Source organism: Anoplopoma fimbria, chromosome 12 (assembly GCF_027596085.1).
Source record: "Anoplopoma fimbria isolate UVic2021 breed Golden Eagle Sablefish chromosome 12, Afim_UVic_2022, whole genome shotgun sequence".
Lineage (NCBI taxonomy): Eukaryota > Metazoa > Chordata > Actinopteri > Perciformes > Anoplopomatidae > Anoplopoma > Anoplopoma fimbria.
Window position 1 is genome coordinate 27,542,294 of NC_072460.1, and position 19,055 is coordinate 27,561,348.

The window sequence follows — 19,055 nt, forward strand, 5'->3', positions numbered from 1 at the left end:
TCTCTCTCTCTCTCTGTCTCTCTCTCTGTCTGTCTCTCTCTCTGTCTCTCTCTCTCTCTCTCTCTCTGTCTCTCTGTCTCTGTCTCTCTCTCTCTCTCTGTCTCTCTCTGTCTCTCTCTCTCTCTGTCTCTCTCTGTCTCTGTCTCTCTCTCTCTCTCTGGTCTTGGTCCTGCACATAAATTCCTTATTGATGTTTTTCTAGCAGAAGATAAAAGTTATTGATCAATAATCAGCTTCTTCTTCTTCATGTGGGTCAGAATGCAGTCTGGATCAGACTCTCCAGATCCTGGACTGAAGTCAGTCCGAAGATCTCCCCGTCTGTCTCCTCAGGTCAGTAGGACGTCCTCTCTACTCCTCACCAGGACAGAGTTGTGTGTTTGAACCTCCATGTCTGTGTCTCCAGAGGAGCAGTAAAGGAAAGGAGGGAAGGAAAGAAGGAGGCGGCCTGAAGGAGGTGAAGAGGAGAGGAAGGATGGAGAGGAGCCGAGAGGAGGAGGAGCTTATCGACCGCCTGCAGACGCTGGTGAGCTGAAGTACACACGTACACACGTACACACGTACACACCGTACGTCATAGCTCATCATGGTGTGTGTGTGTGTGTGTGTGTGTGTGTGTGTGTGTGTGTGTGTGTGTGTGTGTGTGTGTGTGTGTGTGTGTGTGTGTGTGTGTGTGTGTGTGTGTGTGTGTGTGTGTGTTCAGGACGTGTCCAGCAGGTCAGAGGTCAGAGGAACAGGTCTGGTTTACTCTGAGATCTTCACTCTGCATCAGAACCTGTGGGACTCCAGGTAAGCTGCTCACCTGTAGAGAGGTGGAGTCATGATGTCACTTTATATAAATGTGAGAAGGGGGCGGGGCTTCTCCTCTAAACATCATGATGTCACTATATATAAACGTGATTGATTGAGTCCTGGTTGTTGTTCAGTCATCCAGAGAGACCCGACAGAGTGACGTCCATCATGGAGGAGCTGGACAGACAGGACCTGCTGTCTCACTGCACCAGAGTTCCGGTCTGACTACTTCCTGTTTCAGAGTTTCACAATAAAGCAGCCTAGAACAAGCTGGAATTCACTTTAGCAAAAGCTCTTCTTCAGACTTCACAGTTCAATAATCGATGTTTACAATATATATATATTCAGGTGGTGTGGTTTTGTCCCGATGTACCTGAAGGGGGCGCTGTGTGTGTGTTTGTGTTTCAGCCCAGAGAAGCTGTAGAAGAAGATCTGCTGCTAGTTCACAAGTGAGTCACACAGTCAGTAGAACCACACTGAACGAATCTGGAACTCTACTGTACTCTATTGTTCTCTACTCAACTGTTCTGTACTCTTCTCTATTGTTCTCTACTGTTCTGTATTGTTCTCTACTCCACCGTTCTCTACTCTACTGTATTGTTCTCTACTCCACCGTTCTCTACTCTACTGGTCTCTACTCTACTGGTCTCTATTGTTCTCAACTCTACTGTTCTTTATTGTTCTCTACTGTTCTTTATTGTTCTCTACTGGTCTCTATTGTTCTTTATTGTTCTCTACTGGTCTCTATTGTTCTTTATTGTTCTCTACTGGTCTCTTTTGTTCTCTACTGGTCTTGATGGTTCTCTACTGGTCTCTTTTGTTCTCTACTGGTCTCTACTGGTCTCTTTTGTTCTCTACTGGTCTCTTTTGTTCTCTACTGGTCTCTATTGTTCTTCACTGTTCTTGATGGTTCTCTACTGGTCTCAACTGTTCTTTATTGGTCTCTACTTTACATCCTTGTGTTTGAAGGACACAATATGTTGATCTGATGAAGTCGACTCAGAAGATGAAAGAAAGTGAACTTCAGGAACTGTCTGAGAAATACGACTCTGTGTACCTTCATCCTGTAAGAACACATATACACATATACACATATACACATATACACATATACACATATACATATATACACACATACAGCGGGTAAAATAAGTATTTAACACGTCACCATTTTTCTCAGTAAATATATTTCTAAAGGTGCTATTGACATGAAATGTTCACCAGATGTCGGTAACAACCCAAGTAATCCATACATACAAAGAAAACCAAACAAATACGTTCAGAAATTAAGTTATGTGTAATAAAATGGAATGACAGGGAAAAAGTATTGAACACGAAGAAAGGGAGGTGCAAAAAGTCATGGAAAGCCAAGACACCAGCTGAAATCTATCAGTAATTAGAAAGCAGTCCTGCAAAAACGAGCTTCAACATGCTTTTTCTTCAGCAGTGGAGTCTTGCGTGGTGAGCGTGCATACAGGCCACGGCGGTTGATGCATTACTTATTGTTTTCTTTGAAACAATTGTACCTGCTGATTCCAGGTCTTTCTGAAGCTCTCCACTAGTGCTCCTTGGCTCTTGGACAACTCTTCTGATAATTCTTTTCACTCCTCTGTCAGAAATCTTGTGAGGAGCACCTGGTCGTGGCCGGTTTATGGTGAAATGATGTTCTTTCCACTTCCGGATTATGGCCCCAACAGTGCTCACTGGAACATTCAGAAGTTTAGAAATCCTTCTGGAACCAATGCCATCAGTATGTTCTGCAACAATAAGGTTGTGAAGGTCTTGAGAGAGCTCTTTGCTTTTACCCATCATGAGATGTTTCTTGTGTGACACCTTGGTAATGAGACACCTTTTTATAGGCCATCAGTTGGGACTGAACCAGCTGATATTCATTTGCACTGACAAGGGGCAGGACTGCTTTCTAATTACTGATAGATTTCAGCTGCTGTCTTGGCTTTCCATGCCTTTTTGCACCTCCCTTTCTTCATGTGTTCAATACTTATTTTACACGCTGTATATATACATATATACACATATACACACACATATATACATATATACATATGTATATACATATACATATATACACATATATTCATATATACATATACAAATATACGTGTGTGTGTGTGTGTGTGTGTGTGTGTGTGTGTGTGTGTGTGTGTGTGTGTGTGTGTGTCAGGAGTCCTACCAGGTGTGTGTGTCTGCGGTGGGTTCAGTCCTCCAGCTGGTCGATCAGGTGATGACCTCCAAACTCAGGAACGGATTCGCTGTCATCAGGTAACTATACCTGTAGCTTCTTACGGTGCGTTCAGGTGCTCCTTATCAACATAAACTGTAGCTTCTTATGGTGCGTTCAGGTGCTCCTTATCAACATAAACTGTAGCTTCTTATGGTGCGTTCAGGTGCTCCTTATCAACATGAACCATAACTTCTTCTGCCTGTCTGTCTGTCAGACCTCCAGGTCATCATGCTCAGTCTAACGAGTCCAACGGTTTCTGTATTTTCAACAACGTGGCGATTGCAGCTCGATACGCTCAGACCAGACACTCAGTCCGCAGGTAAGTGTGTGTGTGTGTGTGTGTGTGTGTGTGTGTGTGTGTGTGTGTGTGTGTGTGTGTGTGTGTGTGTGTGAGATTGTGCCACTTACTGTCGGTGTTGGTGGGTGGGAAGGCAGTGAGGGATTGTTGCTGGTTGGTTGGGAGGCGTGTCTGATTACTCTGCTCTGATTGGTTTTCTGTTCAAAGTGAATTAACTGAAGTCTGGATGCTTTTATTGTGAAGGGCAGATGTTCATTCAGATGAAGCTGTAAACATTACTGACATGTTGTGTGTGTGTGTGTGTGTGTGTGTGTGTGTGTGTGTGTGTGTGTGTGTGTGTGTGTGTGTGTGTGGTTCAGGGTCTTGATAGTGGACTGGGATGTTCATCATGGTCAGGGCATTCAGTACCTGTTCCAGGAGGACCCCAGGTAAACTCCTCCCCCTCATTCTGGTGACACTTTCTTTACAAAAACAACAAAGATGAAATCAATCAAGTTAACACTGTGTGTGTGTGTGTGTGTGTGTGTGTGTGTGTGTTACCTGTGTGTGTCAGTGTCCTGTACTTCAGTGTCCACAGGTATGAACAGGGGTCTTTCTGGCCTCACCTGTCAGAGTCTGACAGTCAGTATGTTGGCAGCGGACGAGCTGAAGGCAGAAACATCAACCTGCCCTGGAACAAGGTGACCTTTAACTGTTCTCACCTTTAACTGTTCTCACCGTTAGCTGTTCTCACCTTTAACTGTTCTCACCGTTAGCTGTTCTCACCTTTAACTGTTCTCACCGTTAGCTGTTCTCACTGTTCTCACTGTTCTCAGCTTTCTCACTGTTCTCACCGTTAGCTGTTCTCACTGTTCTCACCTTTAACTGTTCTCACCGTTAGCTGTTCTCACCTTTAACTGTTCTCACCGTTAGCTGTTCTCACCGTTAGCTGTTCTCACTGTTCTCACCGTTAGCTGTTCTCACCGTTAGCTGTTCTCACCGTTACCGTTAGCTGTTCTCACCGTTAGCTGTTCTCACTGTTCTCACCTTTAACTGTTCTCAGTTAGCTGTTCTCACCTTTAACTGTTAGTTAGCTGTTCTCACCGTTAGCTTTCTCACTTCTCACCGTTAGCTGTTCTCACCGTTAACTGTTCTCACCGTTAGCTGTTCTCACCGTTAGCTGTTCTCACCGTTAGTTGTTCTCACCGTTAGCTGTTCTCACCGTTAGCTGTTCTCACCGTGTTCTCACCGTTAGTTGTTCTCACCGTTAGCTGTTCTCACCGTTAGCTGTTCTCACCGTTAGTTGTTCTCACCGTTAGCTGTTCTCACCGTTAGTTGTTCTCACCGTTAGCTTGTTCTCACCGTTAGCTGTTCTCACCGTTAGCTGTTCTCACCGTTAGTTGTTCTCACCGTTAGCTGTTCTCACTGTTCTCACCGTTAGCTGTTCTCACCGTTAGCTGTTCTCACCGTTAGCTGTTCTCACCGTTAGCTGCTCTAATTGATCTTTCAGACGGGGATGACAGATGCTGATTACATCGCAGCTTTTCAACAGCTGCTACTTCCTGTAGCTTATGAGGTAACACAAACACACACACACACACACACACAGTTTAGTTTTCATGAATTTTGGGAATATATCATTGACTTACATTTATTTCTTGGAGATGTATCCCATAATGATAACTGTTATTCCTCATCCTCATGTGCAACTGTACCAATCTGTCCCCAAAATATCACTGTGTCATTAGATGTTTAGCCCCACAGACACCCACAGTATAATGTAATTATGAAATGATGTGTGTGTGTGTGTGTGTGTGTGTGTGTGTTGTGTGTGTTCAGTTTCAGCCTCAGCTGGTTCTGGTTTCTGCTGGATTTGATGCTGCAGTCGGAGACCAGAAGGTAAAACCTCCACTGATCTGAGATCAGTGAATTAATACATTTTATTCATTCAATTTATTTACATTTTATTTTGTGTGTGTGTGTGTTCAGGGGGAGATGTGTGTGACTCCTAGGTGTTTTCATGTTCTGACTCACATGCTCATGAGTTTGGCAGAAGGTCGACTTGTTCTTGCTCTCGAGGTAAAAACACTCGGTTTCACATCATCAGTGTTTAGTTTGTTATTGTGTGTATATGTATATATATATATATATATATATATATATATATATAAATAAATACAACTTTAAGAACTAACAAACATGTGTCTTGTTATTCAAGCCCAGTTTTCTGGCTTCAGGTTCTAGTAATTATATCATGTTGATTATTGTGTGCAGGGAGGTTATAACCTGCAGTCGACAGCAGAGGGCGCTGCAGCCTGTGTCAGAGCTCTGCTGGGAGGAGCCTGTCCTCCTCTGACCCCGCCCACCGCTCCCTCTGACAGGTGACATGTGCAACACCCGAGTCTCCCCTGAGTTCCTAAGTAACACTGTTGATTTCTAACTGTCTGTCTGACTGCCTGTCTGCCTGTCAGTGCTCTGCAGTCCATCTCTCAGACCGTCTCGGCTCTGTATCCTCACTGGGCGTCTCTGCAAACACTGGGTGAGAAACTACATCATCATTTATCTGAGACACACATCTTACACTCTGTCACCAGTCTAACCAGTTTAACCAGTAAATATCTGGACTTTGGTGAGAGGCAGAACAAGAAAAACACACACCTACTGATATTCATAAGAACGTTTTTAAAAAGAAACCATTTATTTTATTAAAGATCTTTTCGATAATTACTAAATGACGCCTAAGTGAAACCAATCAATCATCCAATGAGATGAGACCAGATTTAACTGCTCCTGTGTTGTCGTCCAATGAGATGAGGTGATACACAGCCGGATCATCTCCTCTCTTAACCCTCCCTGTGCAGAAGGCGGCCCATTGGCTGACGGCCGTGTCATGAGAACAACCACCAATAAGCAGAGCACAAAGCTGCCGGGCCCGGCTCCCTCTGTTGCCACGGTTACAGGTCTGGTCTATGACGAGAGGATGATGGAGCACCTGAACATGTGGGACAGGTGAGTTACCGGTTCTGTCTCTGCTTCGACATGTTGCACTGATCCAACATGTTTCTCGTCAGAGTGAGCAGTGTCACAGACGTCTGTAGGCACCACTGGATATTTGGGTTGAGTCGGGTTGAGTACGTCACTTCCTCCAGCAAATATATAAACATATATATTTATATGTTTATATATGAAGTTTATAAAGAGCCTGCCATAATGAATAGGTATATTGTGTGTGTATATACGTGAAGTTAATCTGGATATGAAAGTGTCGCTGTGTGATTCGCTCTGCAGACATCATCCTGAACAGCCGCAGAGAATCTTTAAAATCTTCTCTAAACATCAGCAGCTGGGATTGGTCGATCGTTGCCAACGGATACCAGCTCGCTTAGCAACAGAAGAGGAGTTGTCCAGGTGTCACAGGTACATACACAATTACATATATATATATATATATATATATATATATATATATATTTTCTGGGTAATTTGTTTGTTTGGTAGGTTTTTAAGTTTTGGTTTTCAGATATCATTTGAAATCATCAGGATTAAACGTGTGTTTGTGTTGTGTGTGTGTGTGTGTGTGTGTGTGTGTGTGTGTGTGTGTGTGTGTGTGTGTGTGTGTGTGCGTACATGCAGTGTGCAGCATATTGAGCAGATGAAGGCCACAGCAGTGATGAAGCCCAGAGATCTTCACAAACTGGGTCACGAGTTCAACTCCATCTTCATCAACAACCAGAGCTTCCAGTCTGCTCTACTGGCTGCTGGAGGCTGTTTCACTGCTGTGGAGAGAGTCCTCACAGGACAGGTAACACACACACAGGTAACACACAGGTAACACACACACAGTATAAATACTACAGTATAAATACTAGTCTCTGCTGACTTGCTTGTTGCACTGATCCGACACGTTTATCGTCAGAGTGAACAGTGTCACAGATGTTTTTAGTATAAATACTACAGTAAAACTACCACAGTAGTTGCAGTAGAGTATGAATACTACAGTATAAATACTACAATACATGCAGTAAAGTATAGGTGCTGCAGTAGTTGCAGTAGAGTAGGAGTACTACAGTTCATGCAGTAGAGTATAAGAGCAGGCGTGTACCTGTGTTCTCAGGTGAGTAACGGCGTGGCGATCGTTCGTCCTCCTGGTCATCACGCAGAGAGAGATTCTCCGTGTGGTTTCTGTTTCTTCAACACAGCAGCTCTTGCTGCTCGACACGCCCAGAAAATATCCCATGATGCACCGCTGCGAGTCCTCATCCTCGACTGGGACGTTCACCACGGCAACGGGACGCAGCACATGTTCGAGGATGACGACAGGTGAGGAGTGAGACGAGAGATTTGATGTGAAGGTGATGTAAACAGAAGATTTTAAAAGTGTGTTCTCTCCGTCTGCAGCGTCCTCTACATCTCCCTCCATCGCTATGACAACGGGATGTTCTTCCCGTCTTCAGAAGACGCAGCCCCCGACAGGGTGGGCATTTCCAGGGGGGCGGGGTTTAACGTCAATGTGGCGTGGAGCGGCGGGCAGATGGGAGACTCGGACTACCTGGCTGCCTTTCACAACGTCGTCATGCCGATCGCTACCGAGGTACAACAGAAACACTCTGATCTGATCACTGACATCTCGTGGTGTGGGTCTGTGGTGTGGGTCTGAGGTGTGGGTCTGTGGTGTGGGTCTGAGGTGTGGGTCTGTGGTGTGGGTCTGAGGTGTGGGTCTGTCTGGGTGTGGGTCTGTGGTGTGGGTCTGAGGTGTGGGTCTGTGGTGTGGGTCTGTGATGGTTCCGTTGGTCTCATTCTCTCTACAGTTTAATCCTGGTCTGGTTCTGGTGTCGGCCGGTTTCGATGCAGCTCGAGGGGATCCACTGGGAGGATATCATGTGACTCCTGAGGGATACGCCCATCTCACTCACCTGCTGACGTCACTGGCCGGGGGCGGGTCCTCCTGATACTGGAGGTACACACACACAACACACACACACGTATGTCTCTCCCTCTCTCTCTCTCTCTCTGTCTCACTCTCTCTCCCCCTGTCTCTCTCTCAGGGAGGTTATAACCTGTCTTCTATCTCGGACTCCATGGCGATGTGCACCAGCGTGTTGCTAGGAGACCCTCCTCCGTCCTTAGCGACGCCCCTCCCCCCTCCTCATTACAGCGCCGTGGCAACGATCAACGAGGTCATCCGACACCACGCCCCCTACTGGAAGTCTCTGAGGATACACAGTCAGTACTCGACTTCTTCTCTTGTTTTAATCCTCCGGTTTAGTTTCATTTAAATCACTCCCTGGTGTTTCTTTCAGTCCCAGAGTCGGTGCGATCCTCCCTGCCGGCCCTGAAGCATCGTGGGAAACGTAGTTCTAAAGGGAAAGGCAGGAAGTCAGAGACGAGCGGCACAAACAAACCTCCGCTGCCCCCTGCAGGACTGGAGGACAGGATGGTAAATTCATTCTGAGATAAAGATCTGAAGGAAACAAAACAACAAGGTCTGAATTTTGTGTCTCCTATTTATTTGCTTGTCGTCCAATCAGACGGAGCCAGGTCTAGAGCAGCTCACTCAGGGATTGGCCAGTTTGGACATAAGTCAAACCTCAGCCAATCACACTCCTGCTACATCTGACGCGGTGGGCGGGGCCAGACCGAAGGTCCGCCTCAGCCAGGAAGAGGTGACCTGTGAAGGGGAAGCCACACCTGAGCAGAGCCAATCAGCAGCGAGCACAGAGCTGCAGCCCCAGGTGAGCAGGAAGTCCGCTGTCCTATATATGTAGAATATAGATTTACCTTTATTTCCCACAATCCTTTGCCTGCTTTGTCTGGTTCGACTGACACGCATGTGAACTGTGAATTAATGCACTGATGACCGATATTCAGTAAAAATATGACATCAAAATGCTTTCTAGATATCTGATGATGTAACATGATGGAGGAAGAGAGTAACGTTAGCAGCACGGCTAACAGGGGGAGAGCTAGTAACGTTAGCAGCACGGCTAACAGGGGGAGAGCTAGTAACGTTAGCAGCACGGCTAACAGGAGGAGAGCTAGTAACGTTAGCAGCACGGCTAACAGGAGGAGAGCTAGTAGCAGCACGGCTAACAGGAGGAGAGCTAACGTAACGGCTTGACAGGAGGACGCCCCCCACCTGTCTCTGCTTCCATCTTATTACAAAGTGTCTCTTGTATTTTAAACATTATTGACCCTTCACAGGCTGTTGCCGTGGCAGCACCAGAGTCGGTTGCCCCTGGAGATGAGGATGCTGGTAGAATGGGGGCGGAGCCAGAGACGGAGGGAGCGTGTGGTTGGTCGAAACCTGAGACGTCTCTGGAACTGATGTGTGGAGGACAGACGGATGTAGGACATATATTTATATAAATTAATAATTATTAACAAAATGACTCTCTGTCTTCATATCTCTCACCTGTCTGTCTCTCTGTCTTCATATCACTCACCTGTCTGTCTCTCTGTGTCTTCAGACCCCTCTGTTCGTGGTGGACCCTCTTTCCTGGTGTCCTCACCTGGATGCTGTTAAGCCCCTCCCCCCCTCAGGTATAGACGTCTTCCAGTCGTGTCAGGACTGCGGCTCCGACGCTGAGAACTGGACCTGTCTCACCTGCTACCAGGTGCCCCGTCTCACCTCTCCATCACAGACTCTGTCTCACCTATTGATGATGCTATGCGTCTCACCTGTTGTCCTTCCTGTCTCAGGTGTTCTGTGGTCGTTATGTAAATGAGCACATGGTGACTCACGGCGTTGTGTCTGAACACCCGATGGTCCTGAGCTTCTGTGACCTGTCTGTGTGGTGCTACCTGTGTGAGTCCTACGTCCACCACCAGGTGAGTCCTCCTTAAAGAATGATATTACTATTCATTTAGTATTTTTGATGGTATTATTTTGTTATAATAATCAATATTATGAGTATTAATTATTATTTTGTTATTATTGTTGAATATTTGACATAAATAAACTTTGTTGTTCAGATTCTGTTTGAAGCTAAAAATGCTGCTCACTGCACCAAGTTTGGAGAGGAGATCCCTCCATGGAGCTGAGAGGAGGAGGAGCTGAGGAGGAGGAGGAGAGGAGATGAGAGGAGGAGGAGGAGGAGGAGAGGAGATGAGATGAGAGGAGAGGAGAGATGAGATGAGGAGGAGGAGGAGGAGGAGGAGGAGAGGATGATGACGCTGATGTTCTTCTGTCTCTCTTCCCTCCCTGTGATTGGACCTTTGAGTGCGTTGTCATGGATACCGCAGCCAGCAGTGGTGCTTTGTGGGAGATGTAGTGGAATCTCTCAGCTGACAAACACTTATTTTAACTGCAGATCATCTTCATCATCATCTTCATCAAGACTTCAGGATGTCGACCGAATCAATTTATTGATTACCAAGATCAGCTGATTGATGACTCAGCAGGAAGTTCAACAAACAGCCAATCAGATTCCTCCATTTGATTCTGGATTATTACAGGTTTATGATTGTCACACGTTTTATTCAAAGTTAATGTTCACTTTATGAAGTAAAAGTATAACGCTGAGGGGCGTTCACTGACCTGTTTAAAATCAGAGAACTAAACGCTGAGAGGCGTTCACTGACCAGTACACATTAAACAGTACACGGTACACAGTTTTAGATCACCCTTTTCAGTAAAACTTCCTAAATCTAAAGTTTCACAGTTTTTCTCCTCATCAGTGAACTTAGAGATGAAAGAGCGTCATCGCACTGTTGCATTGTGGGAGACGGTCGACCAGGTGAACTCTGGAGATTATTTCAAATCAGTACCACCTCCAGGTACCTTTGACATAGTGAGGATGTATACAACATGTAGCACACTACATGTATACCACATGGTGATGATGTCATCGAGAGGCCACGCCCACAAAGCCACAAAAATCTTTTACAAAAACTTCTTTTTTGTATTTGTGTGAATATTCAGCGCGTTGTTTTAATAATGTTCAATAATCACCTTTTATTATTTTACTCAGAAATCATTAAACGTTGATTGATTATCTGAATATCATGAAGATCAGAGTTCCTGCTCTGATGTGAAAACAAAGCAGAACGTTCTTGGGTTCTAAAGGTTCTAAAGGTTCTCTGAATGAATCTCTTTGATTTGAGCGGTTTGTTTTTAACAGAAGGACCTCCAGAGTCTGAAGGTGTGTTTGATTTTCACACCTGTGGAAGCTTTACGTCGTTGAACGTTTATGTTTGTTTTTATATTCTGGCAGCGCTTTATTTTGAAAAGACTAAACAGGTAGTTTCCTGCCAGGAGAAAAGCTGAATATAAAGGTGCGTTTGATTCACTGACTGTCGGGTGGAGAGAGGAGCAGATTTGTGTTTTGTGCAATATTCTGTTTATTATTTGTGTTTTATTAATATTAAAGTATTTGTGTGTATTTCTCTTTATGAATAATTAATAAACAGCGTTAAGAAGAAGAATGTTCATAATCACATTAATGTCTCGGCCAATCAGCAGCTCAGAGCTGCAGCCAGGTGAGCAGGAGGTCTGCTGTCTGTACCTGGAGACCAGAGGCCGTGTCTCAATACAAGTATGGTCAAGTATGGACTTGCAAACTTGCAAGTTCATACTTGGATAGTTCGACTCGGGAGTACAAACTCCCGAGGACGGGAGGACGCAGTACGTCATGACGTCATTACGTCATTTTGCAATTGGAACAGCAGCGAACTTGATGACGTCACCAACGTCACGACGTCACCAACTCAGCTCGTCGGTCCCGCCTACTCCGGTTATCTTCAGTCATATATATTGACAATAAAACGAAATATGATATAAAACACAACCCTGCCTTTTTTCATTTTCATTTAGAAAATATAAAAATATTAATATGTATATGTATATATATATATATATATATGTTTATATATATATATATATATATATATATATATATGTATATGTTTTGTGTTACATCTGCAACCACAACCACAGAGACACCGGAGCCAGCGGCACATCTGGAGAGGCCTAGCCGAGATCAGGCTGCTGTCAGCGGGCTGCATGAGCACCACCGCCCGGTCTCCTCTCTGGTCCTCTCATATATATATATATATATATATATATATATATATATATATCTCCTCTCTGGTCCTTATATATATATATATATATATATATATATATATATATATATATATATATCTTATATATAATAGATTTATATATATATACCATATTTTCCGCACTATAAGGCGCACTTAAAAGCCTTTAATTTCCTCAAAAACCGACAGTGCTTCTTATAATCCGGAGCTTTATATATGGATTAGTTCTGGTTGTTTACTGACCTGGAAGCAGTTTTGTGTACACTACAAACTATAAACTACAAAGAAACCACAGCAGCATCACGGCCACCGTAGTCAGGAGTAACACACACTGTGATCACCATCATATCACAGTGTGTGTGTATAAGGTTCACCATCACATTACAGTGTGTGTGTATAACAGACACCATCACATACAGTAAGTGTATAAGGTTCACCATCATCATACAGTGTGTGTGTATAAGGTTCACCATCATCATACAGTGTGTGTGTATGGTTCACCATCACATACAGTGTGTGTGTATAAGGTTCACCATCACATACAGTGTGTGTGTATAAGGTTCACCATCACATACAGTGTGTGTGTATAAGGTTCACCATCACATACAGTGTGTGTGTATAAGGTTCACCATCACATACAGTGTGTGTGTATAAAACCATCACATACAGTGTGTGTGTATAAGGTTCACCATCACATACAGTGGTGTATAAGGTTCACCATCACATACAGTGTGTGTGTATAAGGTTCACCATCACATACAGTGTGTGTGTATAAGGTTCACCATCACATACAGTGTGTGTGTATAAGGTTCACCATCACATACAGTGTGTGTGTATAAGGTTCACCATCACATACAGTGTGTGTGTATAAGGTTCACCATCACATACAGTGTGTGTGGTTCATCACATACAGTGTGTCACCATCACATACAGTGTGTGTGTATAAGGTTCACCATCACATACAGTGTGTGTGTATAAGGTTCACCATCACATACAGTGTGTGTGTATAAGGTTCACCATCACATACAGTGTGTGTGTATAAGGTTCACCATCACATTACAGTGTGTGTGTATAAGGTTCACCATCACATACAGTGTGTGTGTATAAGGTTCACCATCACATACAGTGTGTGTGGATAAGGTTCACCATCACATACAGTGTGTGTGTATAAGGACTGAACACTAAGGCTGTCAGTCAGGAGAACATGGGAATAGAGCAGCTGAGAGAGAATTCAACGTTAATGAATCAATGGTAGGAAGTGGAGGAAGTGTAATATAAAATAATCATGACAGCAGTATTAACCAACACACTTCACCTTATTAGTGTCATGTAAATATTACATTCATATGTATAAATGCACACATACAAATCTCGAGCACAGTATGTTTAGTTCATGCTCTCACATCACACTATCACTGTGCACATTGAGGTACATGTTATGAGTTCTCTAGTGCTGTCCGTACGATGGAAGGAACAGAGACATAAAGAAGGATGAGCTGATGCTGCAGAGAACCCAGATCACAGAAACCCAGCTTCACTACCTGATGAGGCCCTCAGAAAGTCTCCTCTCTGTAGGAAACTAACAGTAATAAGATAAGGAGATAGAACAGACTGCCCAATAAAACCCGTCCACACCAGATTCACACATGTGCACTCGACCACATACACACACACTAAAGATGACAGCGACCAGTGGGAGGTGAGCCAGTGTGTCCAACAGGCCGCTGACAGCTAAACAAGCACCGCCTGCTGCTTTAATATCTGACCAATAGGCTCCTAAAGGAGAACCTATGGAATCCGCTGCGCACCGTGTGTTAAGAGCCTTCTTTACATCACTAGGACGTGCACGTATACATGTGATACTCTCACTAAGCTTGCAATAAAGCGTTTTGACTTTAACTCACCTGTTCCTCTACCGTCTCAGCAGCAGATTAACAGGAACAGATGGACACTTTCCACGCATACTGCAAGAACAAGACCACTGAAAAGCAGATCCGGCAGAGCACATCACATCATCATCATCATCATCACCATCATCACCATCATCACCATCATGGACGACCAGATCACATCATGACATCACATCACCTCTCACCGTGGAGGAACCGGGAGCAGGACGGGTCTCTACCTCCACAGGGACGAGGAGTCTCCTTCTTCCTTCACTGCAGCTCTCGGCTAATGGACAGAAACTCACCCATGGTCATTGTCAAGAGGAAGACTTTGCCAAAAGAAAAGTTTCCAGCCGGCGTCATCATCAAAGCTAACCCGAAGGACTGGATGGACGAGGAACAGAGGAACAGACGAGGAACAGAGGAGGAACAGATGAGGAACAGAGGAGGAACAGAGGAGGAACAGATGAGGAACAGAGGAGGAACAGATGAGGAACAGACGAGGAACAGAGGAGGAACAGACGAGGAACAGATGAGGAACAGACGAGGAACAGAGGAACAGAGAGGAACAGACAGAGAGGAACAGACGAGGAACAGATGAGGAACAGACGAGGAACAGATGAGGAACAGACGAGGAACAGAGGAGGAACAGACGAGGAACAGAGGAGGACAGAGAGGAACAGGACGAGGAACAGATGAGGAACAGATGAGGAACAGAGAGGAAACAGACAGAGGAGGAACAGACGAGGAACAGACGAGGAACAGAGGAGGAACAGATGAGGAACAGATGAGGAACAGAGGAGGAACAGATGAGGAACAGAGGAGGAACAGAGGAGGAACAGATGAGGAACAGAGGAGGAACAGATGAGGAACAGAGGAGGAACAGAGGAGGAACAGAGGAGGAACAGACGAGGAAGACAGAACAGGAGGAACAGAGAGGAACAGAGGAGGAACAGAGGAGGAACAGATGAGGAACAGATGAGGAACAGACGAGGAACAGAGGAGGAACAGACGAGGAACAGACGAGGAACAGATGAGGAACAGAGGAGGAACAGAGGAGGAACAGAGGAGGAACAGATGAGGAACAGAGGAGGAACAGAGGAGGAACAGACGAGGAACAGAGGAGGAACAGACGAGGAACAGATGAGGAACAGACGAGGAACAGAGGAGGAACAGAGGAGGAACAGATGAGGAACAGAGGAGGAACAGAGGAGGAACAGATGAGGAACAGAGGAGGAACAGAGGAGGAACAGAGGAGGAACAGAGGAGGAACAGAGGAGGAACAGACGAGGAACAGACGAGGAACAGACGAGGAACAGACGCATCGGCGTCGGCAGACCCTTTTCACCGGGGCACTGATTTTTTAATTAATTTATTTATTTATACCTTTAATTTTTTTTTATTTAAGTCTGACTCATCTGGCAATCTACAGAATGCATGCTTGCATTTTTTTTTTCTTAAAACAGGCCTATAGACTACCACTTCCGTTAGAATTTAAGTCCGACATCCGGACAGAGTAATTAGAACCCACTTGTTGCAGCCGGAGAGAGTTGCCTGTAACACAGAGCCAGGAGTTCGTCATATCTTAGGCTATCTTTAAGAAACACGGTACTAGTCCTCCTAGTAAAGACACACTAAAACATTGATTGTACAAAATTTGACACCCTGAAGAAATGTACTATTTGAATTACGTCAATAGAATGCACACACTGAGGAGAGAATCATTCTCCTTCATACCGACTGAACCTGTCCAGCACAGTAAGCGTTACATGTTTATCCTCTGGAAGCATAGAATGTCTAACAAATGTGTATGCCTTTCATCAAATAAGGTGAAGTGGTGTTATTAGCTAATGTGGTCACGTCTGTCGTTATGCTATAGCAGCCAGACAGTTCGCTGATATATTAAACTGTAGCGATAACTGTTTAAGCTGGACCTGTCGGGTTCACACTACATGCCATCTTATGTTTCTCGATCCTTTACGTTCGTGTTTTCAGGGGGTGATGATCCCGTGATGGGGTATCCTAGTGATCCTAGTTGTCTTGTCAGCTTAGTTAGCTAGCTATCGGCATACTGTATAAGACATCTTCTCAAGTTGCCTGAACCAATGGCACCGATGTTATACCAGCGCACTTTATAACAGAATACAACACTCGGAGGTGGAAGCTGTTTTGTACGCTGTTGCTTAAATAAGCAGGCTGGCTTAAGCAGCTCGAGCACACGTTGGTCTCAAAGTTGAAAATGAATGATTCTGAAATGATTCTCATTCTGGTGTTTTCTGCTCGAGTAGGCCTACAGACAAAAGCACAGACATTAAGGGGGCATGATGACATACAGGTGGTTACTTTCAAGACAGTAGAAACATAATGTAGAAAAAAAAAACAATTGATAGGTATCATTCATAGCATGCATATAGACGAATGTCCTGTTTTTACTCTTCGTTTTTTTGGTGTGTCAGGTATGTAGAGAGTTATGGAAGAAGTATGTTGTACTAGTAGGCTATGTTATTTTATGATCTTTTGCTGGCATTGAATTATTTGTTATCTCAGTGACCGGAACTAGATAACAGCCTACTGTATTAGTTATGATTTTGATCTCAATTCAACTCAAACAACATTGTTCTTGTAGATGGACATCAGAAAGTTATTCGCTCGGAGCAGGGATAAAGCAGCAAGGAGAAATGAGAGAGGTACGCTAGGTAACAAGGCAATGCAAACCACTTTTAGGTAACAACCCAGTTGAGTTGACCACTGGTCACTAGCCCAAGCCTAACAGTTACATATCTGTCCAGACAAAGAGGAGCAGCAGAGTGCCGGAGGAGGTGACGGAGGAGTTGAAGGAAAAGGTGAAGGAGAGAGGGATGTTGATGAGCACGAGCAGAGGTGATATGACTATTACTTTCATATTAATTAGGAATAACTGCAAACAGGTTATACACAAGTAACTTTACATATGCATATATAAAAATCTAGATAGTGAAAATGCAGACAGGAGACTGTAATATGTTCTTGTTGCTTCAAGACTCAGTGCAGCAGAGTGCAGAGGAGGAGAGGAGCAGATTGAAGGGACGCAGGTAGAGTTGGCATTGAGAGATGACACTGACAGGTGAGACTCAAATAAATAATTGCCCAAAATTTTTTAAGCCTGGGCTCAGGTCTCAGTCTCACCTGTGGGCCGAGCTTTCAGGAAGGCCGGAATCATCACTGAACAGGTAACAGCAGCGACACTGACTCTGACTCTGACTCGGGTAGTGACGAGAGGGATCGGGCTGGAGGCCGTAATCAACTGTTAAACTGTTCAACTCGGACACTGAAGATGAAGAATTTGAGGGATTTGTGAACGAGGACTGAAGTGAGTCAGTCAGTGTATTGTTGTGTTTACGTGTTATAACTGAACAATGTTGAGTTATTGTGAACACGTTTAATAACGTCTGACTGACTGTTTCGCTTAATGCGCCTTATGAAAAAAGATGGAAAATACACCATTCAGTGACAGCCTTATAATCTAGTACGACCTGTAGTGCGGAAAATACGAATATATATATATATATACATATATATGTATATATATATATATATATATATATATATATATATATATATATATATATATGTATATATATATATATATATATATATATATATATATATATATGTATATATATATATATATATATATATATATATATATATATATATATATATATATGTATATATATATATATATATATATATATATATATATATATATATATATATATATACGTATATATATATATATATATATATATATATATATATATATATATATATATACGTATATATATATATATATATATATATATATATATATATATATATGTATATATATATATATATATATATATACGTATATGGCATAATCCAGATACACACATAATCTACAAACCAGGTACGTTAAATGCACTCTGATGACAAACACAACTCACACATATCCCGGACAGAATGATTTATCACAAAGGATTGCTAATTATGAGGATGTGGAAATACGGACCTTTCAACACAGTAACTATCACACACATGACATTGAAAATGATATAGATCCCGAGACTAATTTCTTTCACAGCTTAAAAAATGACTGCCGATACTACAATGAAGAGCAATTCAATAATACCATTAAGACCAGTCATAAACTTTCAATCATTCATTTCAATAGCAGAAGCCTGTATGCCAATTTTCACAACATAAAGTATTACCTCGGACAATTCTCGCAGCCATTCAACATTATTGCCATTACAGAAACCTGGATTAACAATGAAAGGGGCATGGACTTTGAACTCGAAGGGTACGAAATTATTTGTAAAAACAGAGAAAACAAGAATGGAGGTGGTGTGGCTTTGTTTGTAGATAAAAATCTCACCTACAAGGTAGTAGAGAACATGTCAACAGTGATAAATGATGTTTTTGAATGTGTTACAATTGAAATATTAATGGAAAAAAAGAAAAACATCATTGTGAGTTGCATGTACAGAACTCCAGGCTCCAATATAGATTCTTTCATTAACTGGGTTGCAGAAAAATGTACAAAATCAAACCATAAAACCATGTTTATCTGCGGAGACTACAATATTGACCTTCTGAACCCAAACAAGCACAGAATGACAGACGAATTCATTAACACCTTATACAGTCTCAGTCTGTACCCTAAAATAACTAGACCCAGTCGAATCACCTCACACTGTGCCACGTTAATCGACAACATTTTCACAAACGTCCTAGATAACAACATAATAAGTGGATTATTAATAAATGACATCACTGACCATTTACCTGTATTTAT

General features: G+C 43.2%; 1 protein-coding gene and 1 long non-coding RNA gene across 2 annotated transcripts; both read left to right on the plus strand.

The window, feature by feature from the left end:
• Positions 1 to 218: 218 nt before the first annotated feature.
• On the plus strand, positions 219 to 10,393 carry hdac6 (histone deacetylase 6). The gene is given in 29 exon segments (XM_054609110.1): positions 219 to 330; positions 404 to 523; positions 701 to 786; positions 924 to 1,008; positions 1,198 to 1,238; positions 1,759 to 1,855; positions 2,972 to 3,069; positions 3,246 to 3,350; positions 3,689 to 3,757; positions 3,883 to 4,009; positions 4,819 to 4,884; positions 5,148 to 5,207; positions 5,298 to 5,387; positions 5,583 to 5,689; positions 5,780 to 5,847; positions 6,170 to 6,317; positions 6,597 to 6,725; positions 6,942 to 7,110; positions 7,423 to 7,628; positions 7,707 to 7,899; positions 8,117 to 8,243; positions 8,246 to 8,265; positions 8,354 to 8,531; positions 8,609 to 8,745; positions 8,837 to 9,040; positions 9,510 to 9,653; positions 9,776 to 9,922; positions 10,008 to 10,136; positions 10,281 to 10,393. Coding segments are annotated over 29 exon segments (3,303 nt in total). The 5' UTR covers positions 219 to 246; the 3' UTR covers positions 10,350 to 10,393.
• A 5,452-nt stretch (positions 10,394 to 15,845) lies between these two features.
• Positions 15,846 to 17,340, plus strand: LOC129100405 (uncharacterized). The gene is made up of 4 exons (XR_008531661.1): positions 15,846 to 15,997; positions 16,866 to 16,926; positions 17,029 to 17,119; positions 17,259 to 17,340. It is a non-coding gene; the product is annotated as an uncharacterized LOC129100405 (long non-coding RNA).
• The last annotated feature ends 1,715 nt before the right edge of the window (positions 17,341 to 19,055 follow it).